This window comes from Aythya ferina (assembly GCF_964211825.1).
Source record: "Aythya ferina genome assembly, chromosome: 15".
Lineage (NCBI taxonomy): Eukaryota > Metazoa > Chordata > Aves > Anseriformes > Anatidae > Aythya > Aythya ferina.
The window spans coordinates 3,330,253-3,351,379 of NC_140314.1; the positions used below are offsets into that span (position 1 = coordinate 3,330,253).

A 21,127-nucleotide genomic window follows, 5' to 3' on the forward strand; every position below is an offset into this window, starting at 1 on the left:
TAGAAATAACCACGCAGAGCTCTAATACTTAGTAATATCTTTGATTATCTGAGCCCCATAACACCTGAAGATCAATCAGTTTGAGGACAAAAATGAAATACGATGCACTGCAAGCACATGTGCATCACATCAAGAGCTGGAGTGCCTATTTCTGCACAGTAGCCATCACCACATGAAATGTCACAAAGGTATATGCAGTGCCTAACATTCATTGATTTAATAACGAAGCCAGGCCCCTTACAACTGCAGGGTTCTTTGTGCGCTCAGACCTACAGAGCTGAATGAATTTAAACAAGTTGAATAAAGGTATGAAGAAACCCTGAAGCAACCGTGAACCTGAGGCAGGAGCCGTCCTGTGTCACACGCCAGACAACTCAAAGGTCAAGACATTAAAGTCCATAAATCGGAGCGTGAAAAGAATGATTAATCTGATAATTGCAGGAAGGTCAGGGAGAACAGACAGAAGACACCCGGCATCTAAAAAGAACAGCAGTAGGTGAAGAACAGGATCTGTGTTTGTCAAAACTACTCTACGATTGATGCAGAGCCTTATGACAACCAGCCTTTAAAGGCTACTTAAGTTGTAGATCCTTCAAGGTATATTTATATATGGCAAGTGGATGGCAAAGGAAAAAGCCTTTAAACAAAATACTTCAAAAGGTAGCACAGAATGAAGTATTCTCCTTGCCCTCCCCCAAAGCAGTCAAACTTAAAGCTCAGTGAGCTCTTGCATGATCTGCACAGAAGCATAAGACTTGCAGTGAGAATCCTGTGCAGATGGCATCTTTAAAGAACAAGAGGTACTCCCACTAAACTGACAAAATAAAATTCACACCCGCAGCCATCCTTTCCCCCCAATATCACACCATATGCTGCCAACAAGTTTTTACCCTTCCTCAAAACAGATTTCATAAATTAATAGCTTAAGGAGTACGATAACTGCCAATGAAGTTTAATGCATCCAAATATATTAATATGCACAAATTATTGTTGATGAACTGGCACAGAGCTATTCCAACGATCCACAACACACAAACCATGCCACATGCTGTTTATGCACATTCCTGGTTTCAGTATATACTGTATCTACCTTCTGTCCACACGAAGCCCAACTCTAGAAGCAGAAAGGAAAGAGCAGAATGGAAGGTCATAGTAAATATAATCCAAAAGTGATCCACAAAAGAACAAAACTGAGATGGAGATCGCTGGCCTTGTTGAAAATGTCATGCTCTCTAATGACATGGAGTCAAACAGGTTAAGATACAATGAAAAATCAATTATTTTTTTTTTTTTACTAGTAAGAAAAGCACCTTCTCATGCTAAGGGTACATCTCTGCCCATGACAAGGCAGGCACATGTTAAGGCTGCAATCAGAGTAGCTATGTGGGTTAATTCGCAACTTCCTTATCTGGCTCTTGATTTAGAGATTATGAAACTATCTTTGCACTGACTACACCACTGAATAGTAAAAATATACCCCCCATACCAAGAAAAGCTTTGTTTTTAAGAGAATCACTTCTATCTAAATAAAGATACCTTGTTCAGAGGGCCAGAATCTAAAGTTCTGGCTATACATTACCGTTGGGCTTTTCTTGATCAGAAGCATCCATTCCTTTATTTTAAAGGAAAAAAGTTCGAGAAGATGTTGACAACTAACATTTACTATGTTTTTCATGTTAAAAGCCTAGTGTTTTGACTGCAAATTAAAGTTACATAATGATTTAGTGAAGAAAGCCCTGCACTGAAAAAAGTTAACTACTTTACCATTAGAGAGAGAGATAACAGACAAATAATTGAGTCAGCAAACATATTACACTTGCAAATTAAATCAGCATACAGGAGGGGAATAAGGGACTTTTTAGTGCTGCTACCTGTCTGTATCCAAACAAGGAAGCTGCATCCGAAGACGTACAGAAAATTTTAGGAGAGTGAAATTGCAACACTGTCTTGAGAAATAAGTTATGTGTATGGAGGAACCACAACCATGGATCCACTTTTAAAAATCCAGAGGAAGAAAATGAGTCTCGAGTTAGAATTTTGGAACATGATCCAAGTCCTGGATCAAGAGCCCTGTCTTCCAAGGATTTTCACGCTGTGAACACAGAGTGCAGCTTCCTTTGTTTCAGCCCCCCAGAGTTACAAAATTAAAATATTTTCTGTGCAAGTAACGTGTATGGCAGTTTTCCAAGACGGAATAACAGAAAAATTCAACCTCCAGCTCAATCTGCCTGTTGCACAAAGTAGTTTTAACTTGGGACTGTCTTCCTGGGTTGAATTGAAGGTAAATATCCAGGAGGTCAGTATTGCAGCTCTTACAAACTTCAATGCTTACATTATTGCAGGTGCTTATACACTGGTGTCTCTTGCTGATTTTATTTCCCTACCAACAAAACATGCAAAACAAGCTTTATAGGAAAGGAAAAAGTCAAACCATTTACCACTTATTGTTATTTATATATACATTTAAAGAATTCTTTATAACCGGTATGAAAAAAACATTGCTCTTTAACCAGCATCGAGTCCACACAAAGGTTCTACTCAGCTTGCTATTCTGTTTTGAAGTAAACTGCTCCCACATAAAGCCACAAGAATTAAAACCTTTAAGAACCCTGAAAGTAAGACTTGCCTCCATAACACACTTAGCACATCACTGCTAAAGCTGCTTTCAATGCCAGCCTATCACGAAGCTCAAACTTCAAGGTAACTTCTCTTCAGAACTGTTTTTGACATTTTGTTAATCTTTACTGGAAAGAAAAGGCATAGGTTTTATTTCTATACACAGCTATTCCAAAATTCCAAGTATCTTACTTCCAGGAGTTGCTAAGAATACTCCCCATCTACAAAAGCAAGTCTGGTGGTTTCTTTAGCAACCTGTACACTACTGCAAAAAGAGATGAATTGAAAAAATATCAGTAGGCCTAACAATGGCCCAAACCAGTTACATTTTCCTTGAATACATAATTCCTTTTCCAATCTATCCCATTACGATTGCCTAGTGTTCTCTTGGAGAAAAGATGTTGCATCTACTGTTATATTTCACCTTGTTACAGCAACCTTACCTTGAGAGCAGAACTAAACCTTGGACAAAAACCTTCTTGTAAAAGGAATCAGTATCCTGCTTTCTTTAATCTTTACAAGCTGAAAAATGTGCACTGCAATTTTTAACTATTCTCCAGTGATCAAGGAAAAAATAGGTAAGATTTTATATTAGCTACCTCTAAAGAATTGTTTTTCCCTCTGAGGAAAAGACAAAAATACAGAGCCATAAACTTTGAGCCCATCTATATACAGCAGGAACATTAAATGGCATAAGCCAAAATGGACGTTTAAATTTCAGTCTTACACCTGATTGATTTGTAAGAGACAAAGAATTCACATAATTACATATTTACTTTTTTTTTTTAAAAATCCAATTAAATTTCCAATAGTCCAGGCCATAGTAGTGTATCACTGGTGTTAGGTTTTCAAAGAATTTATCCTGTCTTCCTCGCATGTGATACTAAAAAGCCTGAAAAGTTTGTTTTATGTTTGAGATGTGCTTCCTGGCATACTCTAATTTCAAGCCTATTAAGGTGAGAGCCCAAGAGCAGTTAATCTTTGCTGGCTTTGCTGGCAGGTGAATGAAAGGACAGCTCAGATGCAGCGTGGCTGCTGTCACCCAAAGGAGATTGAGGCATCCCGTCCCGCACCAGCTTTGTGTGCTGGAACCTCCGCAAGCTGCTGACTGAGTGCAGGAACACAGGAGAGCACATCTAGGTCCCCCCACTTTTTTTTTTTTTTTCTCCTGTGAAAGGTATTTTATCTTTCTAAACAGGTGAACTTCAAAAGTCTAGCAAGACTTTCTGAAAGCGTATCTCTACAGCACCCTGTAAATAAAGCTGTGAATAAAAGAAAAACACCCTTTAAATAAAAGGGTGAAAAATTTACCACCACCACCTCTATTTCTATTTTTTTCTTAAAATTCCCCAGGAGCTTTGAGGGAAATAGTTTATTTTACTATCATGTGCATGAATTGCAGATCTCATAGAAATATAACAGAATTGAGGCCAATGGTCAGAGTTGCACAGTAAAGGAGGGATAAAAGGATTCCTCTGATAGCAGAATAATATTTGTTTATTTTATCAAACCTATCTTTTAGTAAACATTTTTCCCACCAGATGGCAGTTCTAATTATGAAGTTAGAAAAAAAAAAATTATCAGCCACCAAGGAAACTTTCACTCGAGTAGTCTTAATTAAAGGAGGTTTTCCTTTCTCTCATCACAGTGCAGTTCAAGAAATTCAAGCATCAAAAGAGACTTCCATTCAAGGTGCGCTTTGCGTGGTCCTGATTTTAAACCTAAATCTATTACTGCTTACCAATTAGCAACCTGAAGTTAGAGCTAAAAATTTGATGCTGTACCAAAACACGTTTTTCATTCCACTTTTCCATTTGAACTAACCTAACTAGTATCCAACTAAAGGAAAAAAAAAAAAAAAAGAAAAAGAAAAAAAAAACACACCAGAAAGCCAGTACATTCACAAAAGAATTCCACGTATCGATGTAGCCTTTAAAACCTCCACGTCACTGCTACTTAGGGCCATGAACACATGGCCAACTGTCCACGAACAGCTTACAGGACCCTGAAGGATGAAGAAGAGAACCATAAATATTTTCCAGGCCACCGTTTGCCCTCCCATGCCACCTTTACAGGGGCTTTGCTGCAATATGTATTCCCCTCGTGCTGCCGCCGCATCACGCTGCTTCGCCTTGCACAGCTGCAGGAAACCACCTGCTAGTGCACCACGGTGATTGTTTCTGCCTTCTCCTCCTCCACACACCCCCTTCTTTATGAGGAGGATTTGCTCACTCTTCTGTAAAGGCTATCCCCTCTGCCTTTTTGCAACACTGCAAATGGGAATCCCAGGTGGCTCCTGCTAATTATCCATGTGCCTTGGGAGTCTAATTCTTCCTATTGTTGATGTACCAATCTTCAGCCACAAAGTCACTTCATATGCTAATCAGAGACCAGCTGATCCCAAGCTAGTACTACATGTACTCTGGAGAACTCATCTTCTGGGGGTATTAATGATAACAGCAACACTAGCTTCGGAAAACGGTGCCTGAATGAACCATCTCGCGTGCACTTCCAGTCCAACACCATAGTAAACTACTTGCTTGTGAACTTGAGCTTGGTCAGTGCCCTCTCCTAGTGAGGGCAGCCTCTTCATAGGCTCATAATATACTTGCCTTACACAAATGCTGAAACTGCTATCAGCAAAAGAACATTTCAGAAGGTTATCAATGAGCAATTAAAACATGCTTCCTCCTGACTGCCCCCAGTCTCTGGACTGGTTATCTCTGGAGGTTAAGACATAAGAAGAACACAAACACCCATTTTTCCTCTTAAAAAAAGCTTTGCCGAGAATATTTTATATGCAAAAGGCAGCTGGTTATGCTTTAACCAACTCTTTTGTGAATGGGACTGATCAACAGATGTGCAATGCTCATAGACGGCTATTAACATAATCTCCATTTTCAGAATCAATAAAACTGGACATTATGCCTGTTTGCTCAACCACTTACCTACCTCAGAAGATACACTTGATTCACTAAGATCTGCTATGGAATTGATAAAAACTTGGTGTCAAAAGAACTGAGAATTAGAAAGAGAAAAATGGGAATGTCCAGATAATTGCAGTATTTCAGTCTGCATATGGGTTCTTCACTGATCTGAAACTGCAAACAGACAAGTCAATGTGAGGAAAGTGAAGGGAAAATACTCTGAAGCAGATATATATTTAGCATCAGGTTAGATGGAGAGAAAAGGCTCAAGGACAATGGCAGGTCTTTTCTTCCTTCAGCTAAGCCTCCAAAGTATTTTTGTGAAAGAAAGCTAGTCTTTTGCTTTTAACTGTAGCCCAAAACTGCATTATGTCTCCTGGGTGCTTTGATTTTTTTTTCCCTCTTTCTAAATCTCAGCGCATAGACAGCTCCAGGGCTCAGTAGGAGAAATTATTAAAAGCATGCCTGCAGAAGTAAAGAGATCAGTCATTTCCCTTATCCCCTGTGTTTCATGAACGCTCCCCCACCCATTCAGTGTTGTATGTGATTTCATGCAACCAGACATGTCCTTTTTAAACAGACTGAAAAAATGTAAAGTCGTTTAAGAGTAAGCATAGCATTCCCTCAAACTGGAAAGAAACACCACGCAAACGTGCTTCAATTCCTTAGAAAGGTCACACTCACCTTCAAAATTCTATCAAGCCAACATTTTTTCTTTTTGTCCTGTGCAGTGGTATTAAAGTAATTTTTAACAGCTTTACAAAATATACTGAAGTTTCATAGAACACAAAATCCTGCTGTGAACACGATATGAGCAATCTCTGCCTACTTATTTTTTCCCAGGCTGCTTGAAGTTGCCAAAGTACAGATGTTTTTCCAAATGTCCTTCCTGTTCCACTACTGCAAATGCATATGTCTTTTCTTTAAAGTTACCATTTTATCCACATTTTCAACTTACAAACTTACTCTGTGCTTCTCAGTCCATTTTTTTCAAATAAATACATGCATATATTGGATTAATTATGACTTACTGTATTGAAAACATGGCAGTAGTTTTATCGATTGTGTTTGGTGTATTTTGACAACAGCAAATGTGTAGAAAATATGACGTTCTGATTAAAAAATAAGCAGCGTAAAAATTAGGAAAAAAACTTCAGTTTCCTACTTCTAATACGTATAGTTGTATTTCCAACCTTGTACCTTTGCCATTAAAATGTTACCATGCATTCCACAGTATAGAAAAATGTCCAATAACCTACAATTTGTAAGGAAGCGGATTCTAACCCCCTATTCCCACAACCAAAACACAACAGGAAAAAATTGGAAAATGCTGTTCATTTTCGTCACCGTTACCTAAATACTCTTCAGCTGTTAGTAGGTATGCCTGCCTTTCAGAGTTCTTTGCTCCAGACTACTGAACTCTGTAATTTGATATGCATTTGAAAATTGCCATTTGACACACACTGGAGAACAGATTGCATCATTTCAGAGTCAATACAAAATTGAAGAGACCCTATTTAGTGTTTAAAACATGAAGCAGAAAGATATCACTCTGCTTATTCTGTCTGCAGAATATAGATTTACCAAAACACTTCTATAATTAAGGATCCTAGAGGATACTACAGAAGCTAGAGGATTTCCCTTTATACGTCTAACAAGTGATCTGATGTAGACTGGCTTGAGATAATGTCATTCATTTCTGTTAAAGTCTTTACGCGTATATCGTCAAAAAAAATCTGATACACAGATGAACTATCATCAGTCGTTGAAGTGACAGAGCAGACATCCTTCTACAGCGAGAAGAAGGTATAAAATAACCAATAGCTTAACATAATAAATTTAAGGAAATTTAACTCAGGTAAAAAGTATTTATAGAAGAACAACACAATTTTGAAAATTCAAGTGGCTGAGAATCAGTTTCAGAAAGGATTTTTAGAACTTACCTATGGTGCAATTTGTGGTTATTTTTCTCCGCTTGGGGTTGTGTCGTAGCAATTCTAACTCTCGTTTGGTTGGCTCCCATGTTGAATACTTCTCTCCAATGCCTAAGCAGATGAAAAGAAATGTTCAGGAAGTTGTTTAGTAAAAGTATTAAAAACTCTGTTCAAGTTAAAAATTTCAACATACTGTCCATTAAGTTAGAATCAATGTAATTGAGACAGAATCTATGTAAGGAAACGGATTTCCAAAAAAAATTCTTCAAAAAGACTGCAGCCAACCTTCCAACAAACAAGAACTAAAAGAATACCTAGCTCAAATTAATTTTCCATTACTGGATTATAATCCTTCTTTCAGTTAAAAAGAAATGATTTTATGAGAAGGTAAAGGATAACCAAGAAATCTCATCACTGAATTCTGGCTTGTTATTAAATAAATCCAAACTGAGCCAACTTAATGGACAGATACAGTCTTAATCTTTACAGATGAACAGCAGAAATTAGTACTGAACAGGTATATTTTCTTACTACCTGTTTCATAATATATTATTACTAAGTATAACTTCTCCTTATGCAGCACTGGATATTAGCAATTTTAGTACTTAAAGATTCACTTTCAATGACATATCTAATAATACCTAAAAATACAATTAGTAGGTTTAAAGCAACAACCAACCAAACTCTCCAAACACTTATCTGCCCTGTCTCATGAGCTGCAGCTATAATCCGTCAGTATTCTGTTTAAACATTAACACTGTTATTTCCAATACACTTCTTTAGTTCAAAGGGAAGTGCAGTAGAAATGAGTCAGTTAAGTAGTGCAGTGAATTTATTTGAAGTAAGCAGAGCTGTGTTCAGTGTAAATCTGATACAAGAAAAACAATGCAGACTCATGTGCTGACCAGCTAAGTATTGCTGCAGCGCTTTATGTAGCACAGAAAAATTACTATGCAAGGTCAATTATAGTGAGTCACAAAAGCATCTGGGCATTAAAAATAAAGAATAATAAGATGACAAGCAATCTATTCTAAAACTGAGGATTAAAGTCAATTAAGAGTTATTTTTCACAGAATGCATGGAGCAGAAGCAGTGCTGTGCTACAGAAAATAAATTATAAATCATACATATGAAAAGAAGGAGAGTAGAAAATATAGCTAGAGGCTTACACATTCTGCATAATATACATTAAATTTTAATAGCTCTTTGATCTTCATTTTCAGAAATAGCTATGCTTGTCAGAACCTACCCACCCCAAACTGTTCAATTCATAGTTACTACTGACCCTCCAGGTTCTAGCAATAAAAGGTCTCATTTTTGGATTCCTGAGGACAAGAAAATTCATATTTACATGGATGCACCTCTCTATTTTACTTTATTTGATTCAACAATATATTATGCAAGAAGCATAAGAAAGAATACCAGAATCATACAGTCCCTTTCCTTTATCCAAGGTTCAGCATCAAGCTCCACACCCAGGAAAACAGAAAAGGAACTAATTACTGCATAACAGACTGATGAGATCAAACAGCCACAGTGCTTTGAATACGCTATATAGTATGCATAGGCAAACACTGAATGAAGCAACTTTAGAGACGCACATATGGACAGTTAACATATGACAGAACGTTGGCCTCCAATAAGTTTTATATTGGATGTCTTCAGCAACCTTTTTGTATTTGTAACATTCCCTTAGGAATTTACAGAAATTGGTCTTTAAAAACAAGAACTCAAAATCATTTTCAACGCCTTGTTAGCACCAGCTCTTGCACTGGTCCACTATAAACTCAAATTCCTGTGTTTGGTTTCACCATACTTTAAACATATTGGCGAAGTTAGTACAGAGTGAGAGCAAAACGAGATCTCAAAATTAAAAAGAAAAAAAAAAAAAAAACAACTTCAGATACGTTAAAATCCTGGTTTTAAAAAATTAAAAACAATTAACACCTGGAAACACATGTGCGCTCAACTTTAGGCATGCAATAGTCCCACACATCAGTGAGACTACTGATATATAAATATATATATCTATATATAATTATACAGCTTAAATGCTTATAGAGGATGGTAACAAAAGCATTTAACGAGAGCAACTCTTCAAGTAAAGTTAAATATGACAGACTGGATTACTTTGCAGGATTCTGGGTGAACTGAATATTGTTCAGTTAAAATAAATGAAATCAAAACAGAAAAACACGTACAGTTAATGTCACAACAAACAGCGTAAAACAGACAAAACTTTCTTACAGAACCCTTTCATTAGAAAGAGTACAAGTTAAGCCAGAGACTGAAACTAAAAATAATTAAAAAAAAAAAAATCTGTTCCTGCTGTATACTTTAACAAGAACATTGAGACTTTAAACTTCATTACCCTTGAAAATTTGGAAAAAGAAAAAAAAACACACAACAGATCCACTTATTAGGGATGATTCAATGTTTTAAAGTTAAAAATATATAATATAGTAGTAAAAAAAAAAAAGTTTAATAACACCCACAAACATGCCAAAAAATCCAATATAAATTACCTTAAAGATTTGCAAAACATGCATAGATTACTCATTATAATTACGGGAAAGTAGCGTTATTAGAGTGAATATTCATCATTTTAAAGATGAAAAAACAGAGATTCAAGTTAGGATATGAAATCTCCACCTAAGAATTAATTTTATTAGGCTGATTTTCATTTTTCAGAGAATGAAAAGTTTTCGGGGATGAATGAAGTAGAAGACAATTAAGGCTCTAGTTTATAAAAATCATAATTTTGCAACTAAACATTAACACGGATTGCTTACTTTGCAATCCTTTAGCAAATCCCATTTCATCCCCACCAAAAAATCCAAACATTAAATAAAATGAAGGGCCCAGTATATTCTCATCTCCCTCGTTACTAGAGAATATTGAATTAAAAAAATAAATAAAAAAAAAAGGTTTGAGTTGAGTTACAACTTGTTCAGAGTTATATCACATAACCCTGAACTATATTTGGGCTTGTAAACTCATCGTACTGTAACAGTTAACATTACAAGACTATGAAATGACTCTCATGATATTTGGGGTTTTTCTTAAAGTTTCTTCTCCAGGCATCATGTTGTTATGTGAGCAATTATTAAAAGTGTATATTAATACCCTTCAAGTACTGTAGGTAGAAGCTTGAAAATATACAACATTTACACTTCACTTTTAAGGCAATCTCAGTTTTTGCATACTTCAGTTCTTTTATTTGGGAACAGGGTCTAACATAAATTAACTCTCTCATAGAAATATAAAAATGAAACAATATGTACATGTACTAATCTTGTCATTCATTTTGGAAGAGGGAGGGTTCCCTCCCGCTTTATAGTTTCTGATTTTTCAGATAGGGGGAGATGGATTTAAGCAATGGGGAAAGAAGGGCGTAATTCTTTACTACTTCTCATATACGTATTTCTTTTTCATTCCTCAGATAAATTTTGCTAAGAAACATGCATGGTTTCACAATGCAAAGCCATAAAACAAAAGCTTTTTTTGCCACAACTTTAAAGAAAAATGTCTATAGGATGTACTCCAGTAATCTAAAATGTATTTTTGCCTACTCCTGCATCTTGCATCTTCCCTGGTCATTACAGATTCGCTCTCTGGGGACAGAAGATGCAACGTGCATTCATACATAGATGTATGTGTGTGTATATACAAACAAATCCCATGCCACTAACTAGCCATTTAACCAATACAGAGACCAGTTAACCAGTACAGAGGAGGCTTTCTGCCTGGTAGTTCTTCCCTCAATGACTCTTCCCTTTGCCACATGCCTTCATGGCCCAAGGGGACAAGACGAACCACCAGTTACCTCAGCATACATGCTACAGCAGCTGGGAGTAGGCCGGAGGACAAACTGGCTGCTTCTTGGTCCAGAAGGCATGAGCCTATCATTCATTAAGGCTGACATAATTAAGAAAATGCTCTTTGAATTTACACATTCAGAAGTAAGGAAGTGGGAGGCCTTGCTCTTCTAGAGCATCGTGAGCACGTGTTATGCTGCTGTAGTTGACTAATTTGGGACCCAGGACAACAACACATTTTAGAAAGGTTTGAAGCAGCCTTCAGAAGAGGGGCATAGCCTAAATGCAAGGTCCAAAACCACATCTCCGTTTCATCATGCTTTGAAAAGTACTTTATGCTAATGTGTTTTATTCTTTACTTTCTGGAGAGCTCACTGGCAACCTCTCTGTCCTCCCTTCCTCTGACTGAACTCCTTCAAAATGGCGAATGAACAGAAATCAGAACGCGATCTGTAGTAGGAACTAAGTAAAAGCAGCTGTACTTTTGATAGACCATCAGAAAAGCTCTAGTTAATACGATGTTAGCTGCTATTTTTAAAATTGGAAATGAGGTTAAGAATGGTTTGAAGTCATATCAGCCCTGACTAAGGCTGTCACATTGAAACAGGATGCCGTGGATTCACTACGAGACATTAGTAGACAGAAGTTGTCTGTCTTCAAATAGAGACTTTCCCACTTTAAGAAAACACACCCCTAGAGGCCACTGAAAATGGATGATGAGCTACTATCACTGATGCTTAAAAACTACTTGGTTTAAGATAAATGCTACTTCCTTTCCCTTCCAATAAAAAAAAGACAAAAGGTTTGTTTTGGAGTAGTTCTGTCACGGGAAGGGCATATGAAATTAAGTCTGCTGTAATTATTCACTCATTGGAACTTATCCAAACAAGAGGAAAACAATTTGCATGATAAAACTGGCATTCTTAACTGTGATTCATGTCTAAAATGGCAGGATAATCAGCAAAGGGACGCTTGTTAGTGAAGTGCGTCGCCAGCCCACGCCTCTTACCTGTCATTGTACACTGGTAGTGAGAAACCACTGTTGGGGTGAAGGCTAAAAAAGAAAAAATTAGGGAAAGCAAACTGAATAATAAAACAAATGTGTGTACATATATTTGTGTGTAAATATTTCTACATAGATACTGTGCGTGTAACGTGAAAGCACAGGTGTGAAAGTAAGCTGGCACGTTCTATTAAAAAAACAAAAACAAAAATCACACACAAAGGTGGCATTTCATGTGAGGGGAACAGACTTCTTGCCTACAACACCTACACATTAGCCTAAAGGAGCAGATCGTCACATTTTCTACCTAGTACAGATCTGACTGATACGCACGTTTTGCAAGATTAATGTTAGATCTTTTATATATATTTTTTGCAATTAAAACTAATATATTTTTACAATACCTACAATTAGGTGTGGCGCACATGTTAAAAACTAACAGTCTAACTCCTGGAAAGCACTAAACATCTCTCTCCCATGGCCTGCACAGCTATTTCTAAAGAGCTCTTTTCTTCCCCTTACTGTTTTTTGCCATTGACAAATGGGAGGGACAGGTATGATTAAAAACAAACAAGAAATTCAGGCAGGAAAACCAAACCTTGTAATTTCCAAGCTTTTCGTTGTTCTTCTTTGGCAATTTGTTCCATGTCTTTGTCGTATATGTAATCTTGACACATAAAGCAGTATATACCCCCATACAAAAGGTCTATGGCTGCAAAACAGAAGGGAAGTTGGGGAAGAGGAAAAAGACATGAGTTCATAAACTAGAAGACATTTTACAAGCAGGCTTCTGAGTTAGGCACTCCTTCTTCTATACAGTCCACAACAAAATATCTGTACCTTAGAGTCTAAAAAGAAAAAAGAAAAAAAAAACAGAAAGAAAAAACAAATTTTCCAGTGATTGTACGACTTATTCAATTGCTTCTGGCACAGCAAGACAACAAAGTGCTAGCTGCCTCAAAATTGTTGGCAACTCACAATATACCTTTCAGACTAAGACGTAAGTAACCAAAAGTCATAATTTCAGTCACTGACTGTTCTATATGCAAAAGTAGCACTGTACTGTAATCTTAAGATTTGATATTGAATTGTTTTTTCTATTACATATATTCAAAGCCATTAGAATGATTAGAAAACACCTATTTAAAAAACAACTGAAAACTCGAACAGAATAGAAAACTTATTATATACTTGTCCAGGGACACAGTTTTCTGCAGTAGTTTATTCCACAGGTTAGGTATCTCACAATTCGCTTTGTTTAAAATGTTCTTTTTAAATGGACATATGAATGTTAACAACATTTTTCTTTCACAACCCTAAAGAAAATAAAGCCAATAAACAAAATAAATCAGCTAACTGGGATATGACCTTTCGCTTGTAGATAGGCCGAGGGAGGAATAAAGTGCAAATTAATCGTAGCAAACTGCTGTTTTCCAGCACATTGAAACATACAAAAGCCAAAAAGAAAAACAGAAAATAAAATAGCAATAATAAAATATAATCTGCATCTAGCAGACAGCTGAGTAGCACATCACCATCTTCCCTCTGGAATTTTATTTCTAAATTCCTTTTATTTTTGGATAAAAATACTATGAAAATAATCTCACTACAGTGGAAACTAGTTTTAAACAAAGGAAACGATTACCACATTCGGTGGCCTGCAAGAAACAGCACCGAATTACTCTGAAGTCGTAAATAAGCGTAACCACACGCCACACGGCAGGAATTCCGCCGTCCGTGCTACCAGGCAGCAAAGGTAAATCTTCCACGCTCACGGTGCCACGACCAGCTCCAGCCACACAGTGCCCAAGTCAATCTGCAGCAACTGTGAGCAGCAAAAAACCCACCAGCTTCAGCAGAGGTGGAATTAGAAGTTGCAACGGTATCAGACGTGGGCTCTGATTAGCGTTCCATCTTTAACTTCAGTAATAAAATTAAGATTGGTAAGGTTTCTAACCGTATCTCATTCATCCTTCACGGCCTCTACCCCTATCGTTTAGTCCTTTGTGTCCTTTTTTCCTCCTTCTTTCAAGATCTCTCTTTCAATCATTAGGTCAATTTGTTTGTTACTTCTGCTAAGTAATAAATAGATCAGTAACTTTAAAGAAGTTTGTGTAACGTCTATTATCTGTCGCATTATTTTATTCTTTTGCTTTGTGTATTTGGACCACAATCAGTTTGTGGAAAAGGATATGGACGGCTAGCATTACCTTACGTAATGCCTGGGCCACCAGGGTTTTCACCCTGCTATCTGGAAGATGTCAAGTCCTTTAACAGGTTATCACAGAAAGGGATGAGAACCTTAACTACAGTGGAGACCAGTAACAAAGCACTATGCTAGGAAAAAATCACAATTAAGCTACCCAGTTTCAGAGTTAAACAATATTTACCCCATTATCTACTGCACCACCAGTTACGCACAATTATAAAAAAAGAAATTGAAAAATTCAAGTATCAGTTTCAAAAAACAAAATCTAACTTCGTACTATATTTTGTACTTCTAAAAGACCCCAAAACAGCCAGGTCAAATAAAAAAGGCTGGAGTATTAGATTCTAGCAGAATATAAGATAAATGGGGCACTTTGTGTGCACTAATATGTTCACTCTATGATCAGAACGGGTAGCCGTATGTTGTGCTTCCTTACTTCTCCACGCTTTCTAGCTTTACACGTGTGAGTGATGAATGTCAAGACCAAAACCAACAAGAGATCACCTTACATAAGCCACTTATTCAGAGCAGAATGAATTTCTGGTGTAAAGAATCAGAAAGTTTAACAGAAACACTGGCTTAGTAAAAGCCGTAATTGTCCACTGCCTGATTAAGGACTCTTGAGAAAACGTCCTCTCTTCAGCATACTTATGTGAACAATACAGTTGTATATATGCCAACACTTTTAATGTCATTAAAAAGACTGCAATAGGTTTTGGACAAATTACCTCAAGCACCAATAAAAAGGAGGTTACACAGGCCTGATTGTAACCCAGAGGAAGGGCAGGAATTTCTAATGAAAGACAAAAGACAGCTGCTCAGTTTCAGGATCCTAGAAAAAGAGAGCCCACTGGTAAGGTCTGTAAGTTTCAAATTAGTGTGATTTGAATTTTTAAACTGAATTGCTCTGAGGCTCTAGCCCAAATTGAAACACCAACCGGAAAATTCAGTAAAAAACACTACAACAGTTAAGTATGCAAATGCACATTACGAATTTCATATTCACATTAGCATTTGGGATCACAAAACTAACAAAAACGGGCCTCAATTTCATAAGAAGTTTGGGAACTACTGACCTAGAAACAATGCCTAGACATTTCAGATTAAACTACTGCCAACTTTGCCACGATGTCCCACATTCCTCACTCTGAATGTCCCTTTTACTAGGCTCCTCTGTAAGGCTGCTACTCCTACCTTCCAGGTATCTGCTGTTCTTCACACTACTACTCCCCCCTCCGAAAACAATCAAGTAACAACTCATGAGTTTGAAGATACTTTTTTTTTTTTCCCTCCAAAAATCAAAGCAAACATTTAATTAGCTCTTATCAGTGTATTTTAATTCAGTTTTTATCTTAATACACATACAAAATTGATTACACTGCAAAACTAAAATATGCATTCAGTAGAAGTATAGGGTTTTTTCTTTAATAGGAAAGAACCAGAAGCTTAAAAAAAATTGTCATGTCATTTTATTAAATTTTATTATTCTGCATTCTTGACCCAGGAACACAAAATACGTACTTGGGGGTTCAGAGGCAAAATAATTCAATAATGAAAAGGCCTCTTGCAACGTAACATTTTTCTTTGCCTTTTATACCTTCTATACTGACAACAGGCTACCATTATTCTAAGTCAGTTCTCCTCATATCCCTTCATATATAAAACTCTAAACAGATGCAACAAAAGCAGAGAAAAAGCCGAAAGATTTTTGTTTAAAAATAAAGCCATCGGCCAGAAGAAACATAGGGACCACAGAAAACCATGCAAAAAAGCGAGCAACTTTATCAACCGGTGCAAGTGACAATAAATTTCAAAAGACAACAATTCAGAGGTGAAAGTATAAATTCAGGCAGCAAAAGGTCTGCAACCCCTCCCCATCTGGGAGCCATGTGAAGTGTTTTGTTTCAGCTTGATTGCTTTACTTTTGCCAAATATATCCACTGACGTCTTGTGAAAATGTTGAGACCAGATAGTGGGAACAAGATAACGGTACGTAAAAAAGCAGGAAACCATGCCACACCTAGAGCGCACGTGTGTGCAAATCTTACCCAAGTAAGAAGAGTGCATGTTTAGTTTTTGAAAGGCCCAGGTGAATAGAACTAATGCTGCTCAGCTAAACATGGGATGTTTCACTGTAATAGATTATACCCTTTCATTAGGTGACTTATTTGTGATTCACATTTGGTATCTTCCTTGGAAAGCTCATAGCATTGAAGGACAACAAAATTGACAGCAACACAGAATTAAGGTCTGTGAATTACTATGCTAAATTCACACTTTTATTTTAGGATGATACCTATAATAAAATTAATTCTGATAAGAATTTCTGCGACTCAATCTTGGCATGTTACCAACCTGAAATCAACACATGCACGTTCTTTCCAAGTTACTTATATTCCGTCCAACTCCAACATATAAACTAAATTGCTAGTTTTTAAGACAGTATTCTAAGCCAATATTCTAGGCTAATTCATACTCCTTTCGTTTCACACCTTAACTGTTAATTGTTAAACCATTTTCAGATATTAGTCTCAAGTTCAAGGTAAGTTTCTGATTGCCTTCTTTCTGTTTTCCTCATACCTGGAAACTTCACCACAGATAAGATTCTTAACTGATAAGATATTAAAATTTACAGGCAAGACAAAATCTCACTGATCTCCATTAAAAGATACATACATACACACACCGAAACACCCTAGCAGACTCATCTGAAGCATTCATTGACTTGTATACTTGATCTTTTACAAGGAAAAGGTGAGCAGACACATTAAAGGCTAGTTACTTACTCTTTTCCCTCATCTTTTGTGTTTGTCACAGCAATTGCAGCGTTATTAACCCTCCAAGTTACACAACAGGTATATGTACAAGTATGTGTGTGTATAGAGAAAGAGATGCCCTGGTAACCCTTATGGAGTCTAGATACCAAAAATGTTTTTAACTGTTAGTTTAGAGGAATCATGGTCTGTCAGAATATTTCTGTGCATTTATTAAGAACAGAATATTAACTCCAACTTGACCTCATTCAGGAAATATACGTATCATATACACGCACACTACCTACACATGTGTGGATGCACACAGTATACAAAAGAGGAGCCCATTGCAAGCCTATACCTAAAGCTGCCCTGCAGTTCCCATTGTACAAGATGCTTTGTCTTTTTCCAGTCTTTTCCCTGCCCTTCTGTGACCTTACAAACTTCAACCATTCCCTTGTTTGCAGCAAACCTTTGAAAATTTAAAAGGATGAAAAGGCCTTGTGGCTGAAGCACCTTTTCTCGATCCCACAAAATTTTACTCAGCTTTAAAAGGGAGAAATTGTTAAACACTGCAGATGCAATCTTCCTTTGAAATTTGGGGACAGAATCCTGATGGTGGTTACCAGATTTTGTGCTGCTCCATATGACACGATGCGAACTGCTTACACTCATCTGCATATTCTCATCTGATCAAGGCAGACTTCCCTCAAAGCACCATCCTCAAAAAATGCAGCAGTAAAATCCAGAACTGCACAGAAGTTAGTAGCTGGGGCTGAGGCAAGCAGATGTATGCAGAGCTGACAATATGCAGGCAACTATTCAGGAGGTGGCTTTCTGAGGGCTAAGAATAGTCCAGGAGCACAGAGAACTCTTCAGGAGTCATTTCTGATATCAAGAAGAGCTTCTGTGAGAAGGCTTACAAGAGCTCACAACTACCAGAGCAGCTCCTAGCAGAAGACAAATTGCAATAACCAACTGCCTGCCAGCTTCTTACTACTTCAGTCTGGTTTATAAAATTTATGCCACAGCAGAAGCAAATGAGAATTTGCCTTTTTTTTTTTTTAATGCAATACTTTGCATGATGCATCCTAGAACAGATTTTTTAATGGCTATGAGAAACAACGGAGGTTCACATCCATACCCCCTACGGCTGACCAACGTATCCAAAATGCTTTCCTCCTCCTCTGCTTCCCATCACAAGGATATTATTAGGATGAGATACAGAGAGTTCATGCTTCCTATTATGAAGTTTCATATCATTTTTATTCCTGTAGGCAATGAGGCTATTTAGTTCTTATCATGGGACTACCCAGCCCTCCTCGGTGTAAGCAATACCTCTGAACTTTGTGACCGCCACAAATTTCACCCAGAGACCTAACTCCTTCTCCTCAGCCAAATAGCAGAAAATGTGGTCTGGTTCTGCAAGTGAAGGCTGCATACTGCACACACTACTTTCAATGTACTTGTCATCAGCCTCCCTTTATTCGGCCTCACAAACACAATTCTTATATTAATCCCTGTCATTTCTACCCAAGTAGAGATTTCCAAGGGAACAAAGTGTCAAATTCTTCACTTGATCTAGACAAATTAGGTTCAGTTTGTTTGTTTTAAGAGAAAGGAAGTAAGCAATTATCAGAAAGACATTAATCTGACATGATCGATCTCTGACAGAACTGCAATATATTAAATCCTATTTTCCATTTGCCCTCATCTCCTTAAGAGGCTTTTTGCTCCAACACCTACAGTAAAGCAAAGCATTAGAACCGAAGTCAAATCAAGAGGCTGGTAAAATGCCCAGATGACGTTTTTTTCTACCCCTTTCTGGAGGTGGATGCAAAAGGAAAAACCAGACTGCTACTCCAGCTCTGCAATACACTGCACTGGTATCTGTGTTAATTGCCCTTCCGCACAGAGAGGTACAATCAAAGTCTCACTTGTTTACAAAAGAACTCTGCTTTGCTGCCATCGTGCAGAATTAACATTACTGTCAATGCTTTCCAACTCAAATGGAAATTAAGTATTTTTTACTGTCATGTCTTAACATAAAATTGTTCTGTTTCTACATATTCAATTCTAAGAGGCAGCTACACATTAGCAGCAGTGACAGGATTTTTTTTTTCCTTTGACCAACTTCAAGTATATAAACCAGTTTTTTGTTGTTTCGTTTGAATCAGATGAACGTTTTTAGTTGTTTTCTGAGGAAAATGGAAATTTTCTGAATTCTACAAACAAACACCCTCACCTTACTCTACGAGCATTACTACTGTGCTCACCCATCCAGTTCCTCTCACCACAAACAGACTTATAGGAGCATATACTTAGAAAAACCAGTTCCTCAACAAACAGTTTGTGATCTAATAAATAATGAATGCACTCTAAGAGGACTCATTTTGAAAAGGACTATGTTTGCCAGTCTTCTTAGAAACCAAATGGTATGTCAGTTTTCCAGCTTTTTCTTATTCAGTCTTTTAACCAACAAACCCCTGTCCTTCTGGTTCACTTATCTCTAACAGGGCTTCAGAGTAGACCAAGACTTCAACCAAAAAATATATTAGGTGCCATTCTAAGATACTACTGAACGTGTCAAGAGAGTATCTGAAACAGATACAAGCATAGTAAGGAAATGCAAGAGTTGGCTCCTACCAAGGAGTAGGTCTACAGAGCTTTGACATTGTAAGTGAACTGATCTAACTCAGAGTATCTGTAACGTGGATCTTCCTTAGCCTCAGCAGTTATTTTTCTTGCACACATGCATGTCTGCATTCATATATAAAAATAAAAGCATGTGGGGCAAAACTGCCAAGCAAAGTCACAAATATTCCATTCTGAAAAATGAGCAACTTTGTTTTCTCATACGATAAACCTCCCTAAAAAGTTTTAGATATTATGTAAAGGAAACAAACTATTCACCCACAGAGAATATTAAAACCTAAACCGAAAAACTACGTAACAGCAACATAGCTCTGACACAGAACAGGAAAAATCCAAGTAGCTTCAAGGCTTTGAGGTCCCAGAAAGTCTGGCCTTATATACCACTTTCTAAAAGTTTTCACATCTGTGTAGAAATTGCATGTTGCTTAAACAATTCCCATCCTAGTGGAAGTATCAACCTACCACGGTGAGCCTGTGCAATGCAGAAGGTTTAAAAAAAAGGTTAAAAAATCCATATAGCTGGATTTTACCTCGCCTACCCACCACCCATATCCACAATTCAAGGAATGTATTCAAGTAAGTACAGTATTATTAACAGGCAAGCAGATGCAAGAGCACAGGTATCACTGTAAGGTCATGATGCAAGTGTCTAATTTGTATTGCTCAGGGAAGCAGAGATAACAAGGGATGTATTTTAAGAACACTCCAGACTGCGATCCTGAAGGCTCCTGAAACATATAGCAGTTAGCTGCAAAAACATCACTTCCAGTGCTCAGACAGCTGTTACAGCTGAAATCTATGATATTTCTTAGAACCCTGATTAAGTGTGCAACTCCTGCTAGTCTCCATGGAGACTGATGTTGGCTCAGCAAAAAGTCACCAAGTGTTTTAAAATAATTCCTGTTGGTTTTGAAATTTCTAAGCACTTAACCCATTTCTGCCTATCGGATGTTATTTCCCCAACGAAAATTGCAGCAGTAAATGCAACCAAAAATACTAGCAAAACTACACATTTTTACAGCTCATTTCACATGCAGCTGGAAGTTAAACACCAAAACATACATTAAAAAAAAAAAAAAGGAACCTCCAAAAGCAGAAATCAAGCAGTCAGTTGTACTATCTTCACATTGTATGTGTGTGAGCACTGAGTACTTTCCATTTAACTGCAAACAAATACTTCTTTGGAATGATATTAGATGATACTCTGCGTCA

At 37.2% G+C, this 21,127-nt stretch overlaps 1 protein-coding gene across 2 annotated transcripts in view; it reads right to left on the bottom strand.

Moving 5' to 3' along the window:
* The window catches only part of USP22 (ubiquitin specific peptidase 22), a 98,365-nt gene that overhangs the window by 36,380 nt on the left and 40,858 nt on the right, over positions 1 to 21,127 (bottom strand). Inside the window, exons 3-5 of one of the 2 annotated variants that reach the window (XM_084536305.1) lie at positions 12,897 to 13,010; positions 12,305 to 12,349; positions 7,487 to 7,588 (exon numbers count right to left, since the gene is read on the bottom strand). In XM_084536305.1, the coding sequence (XP_084392431.1) occupies positions 7,487 to 7,588; positions 12,305 to 12,349; positions 12,897 to 13,010 (261 nt within the window). The remainder of the gene's footprint in view (positions 1 to 7,486; positions 7,589 to 12,304; positions 12,350 to 12,896; positions 13,011 to 21,127) is intronic. The other variant, XM_084536306.1, reaches the window with a different exon arrangement.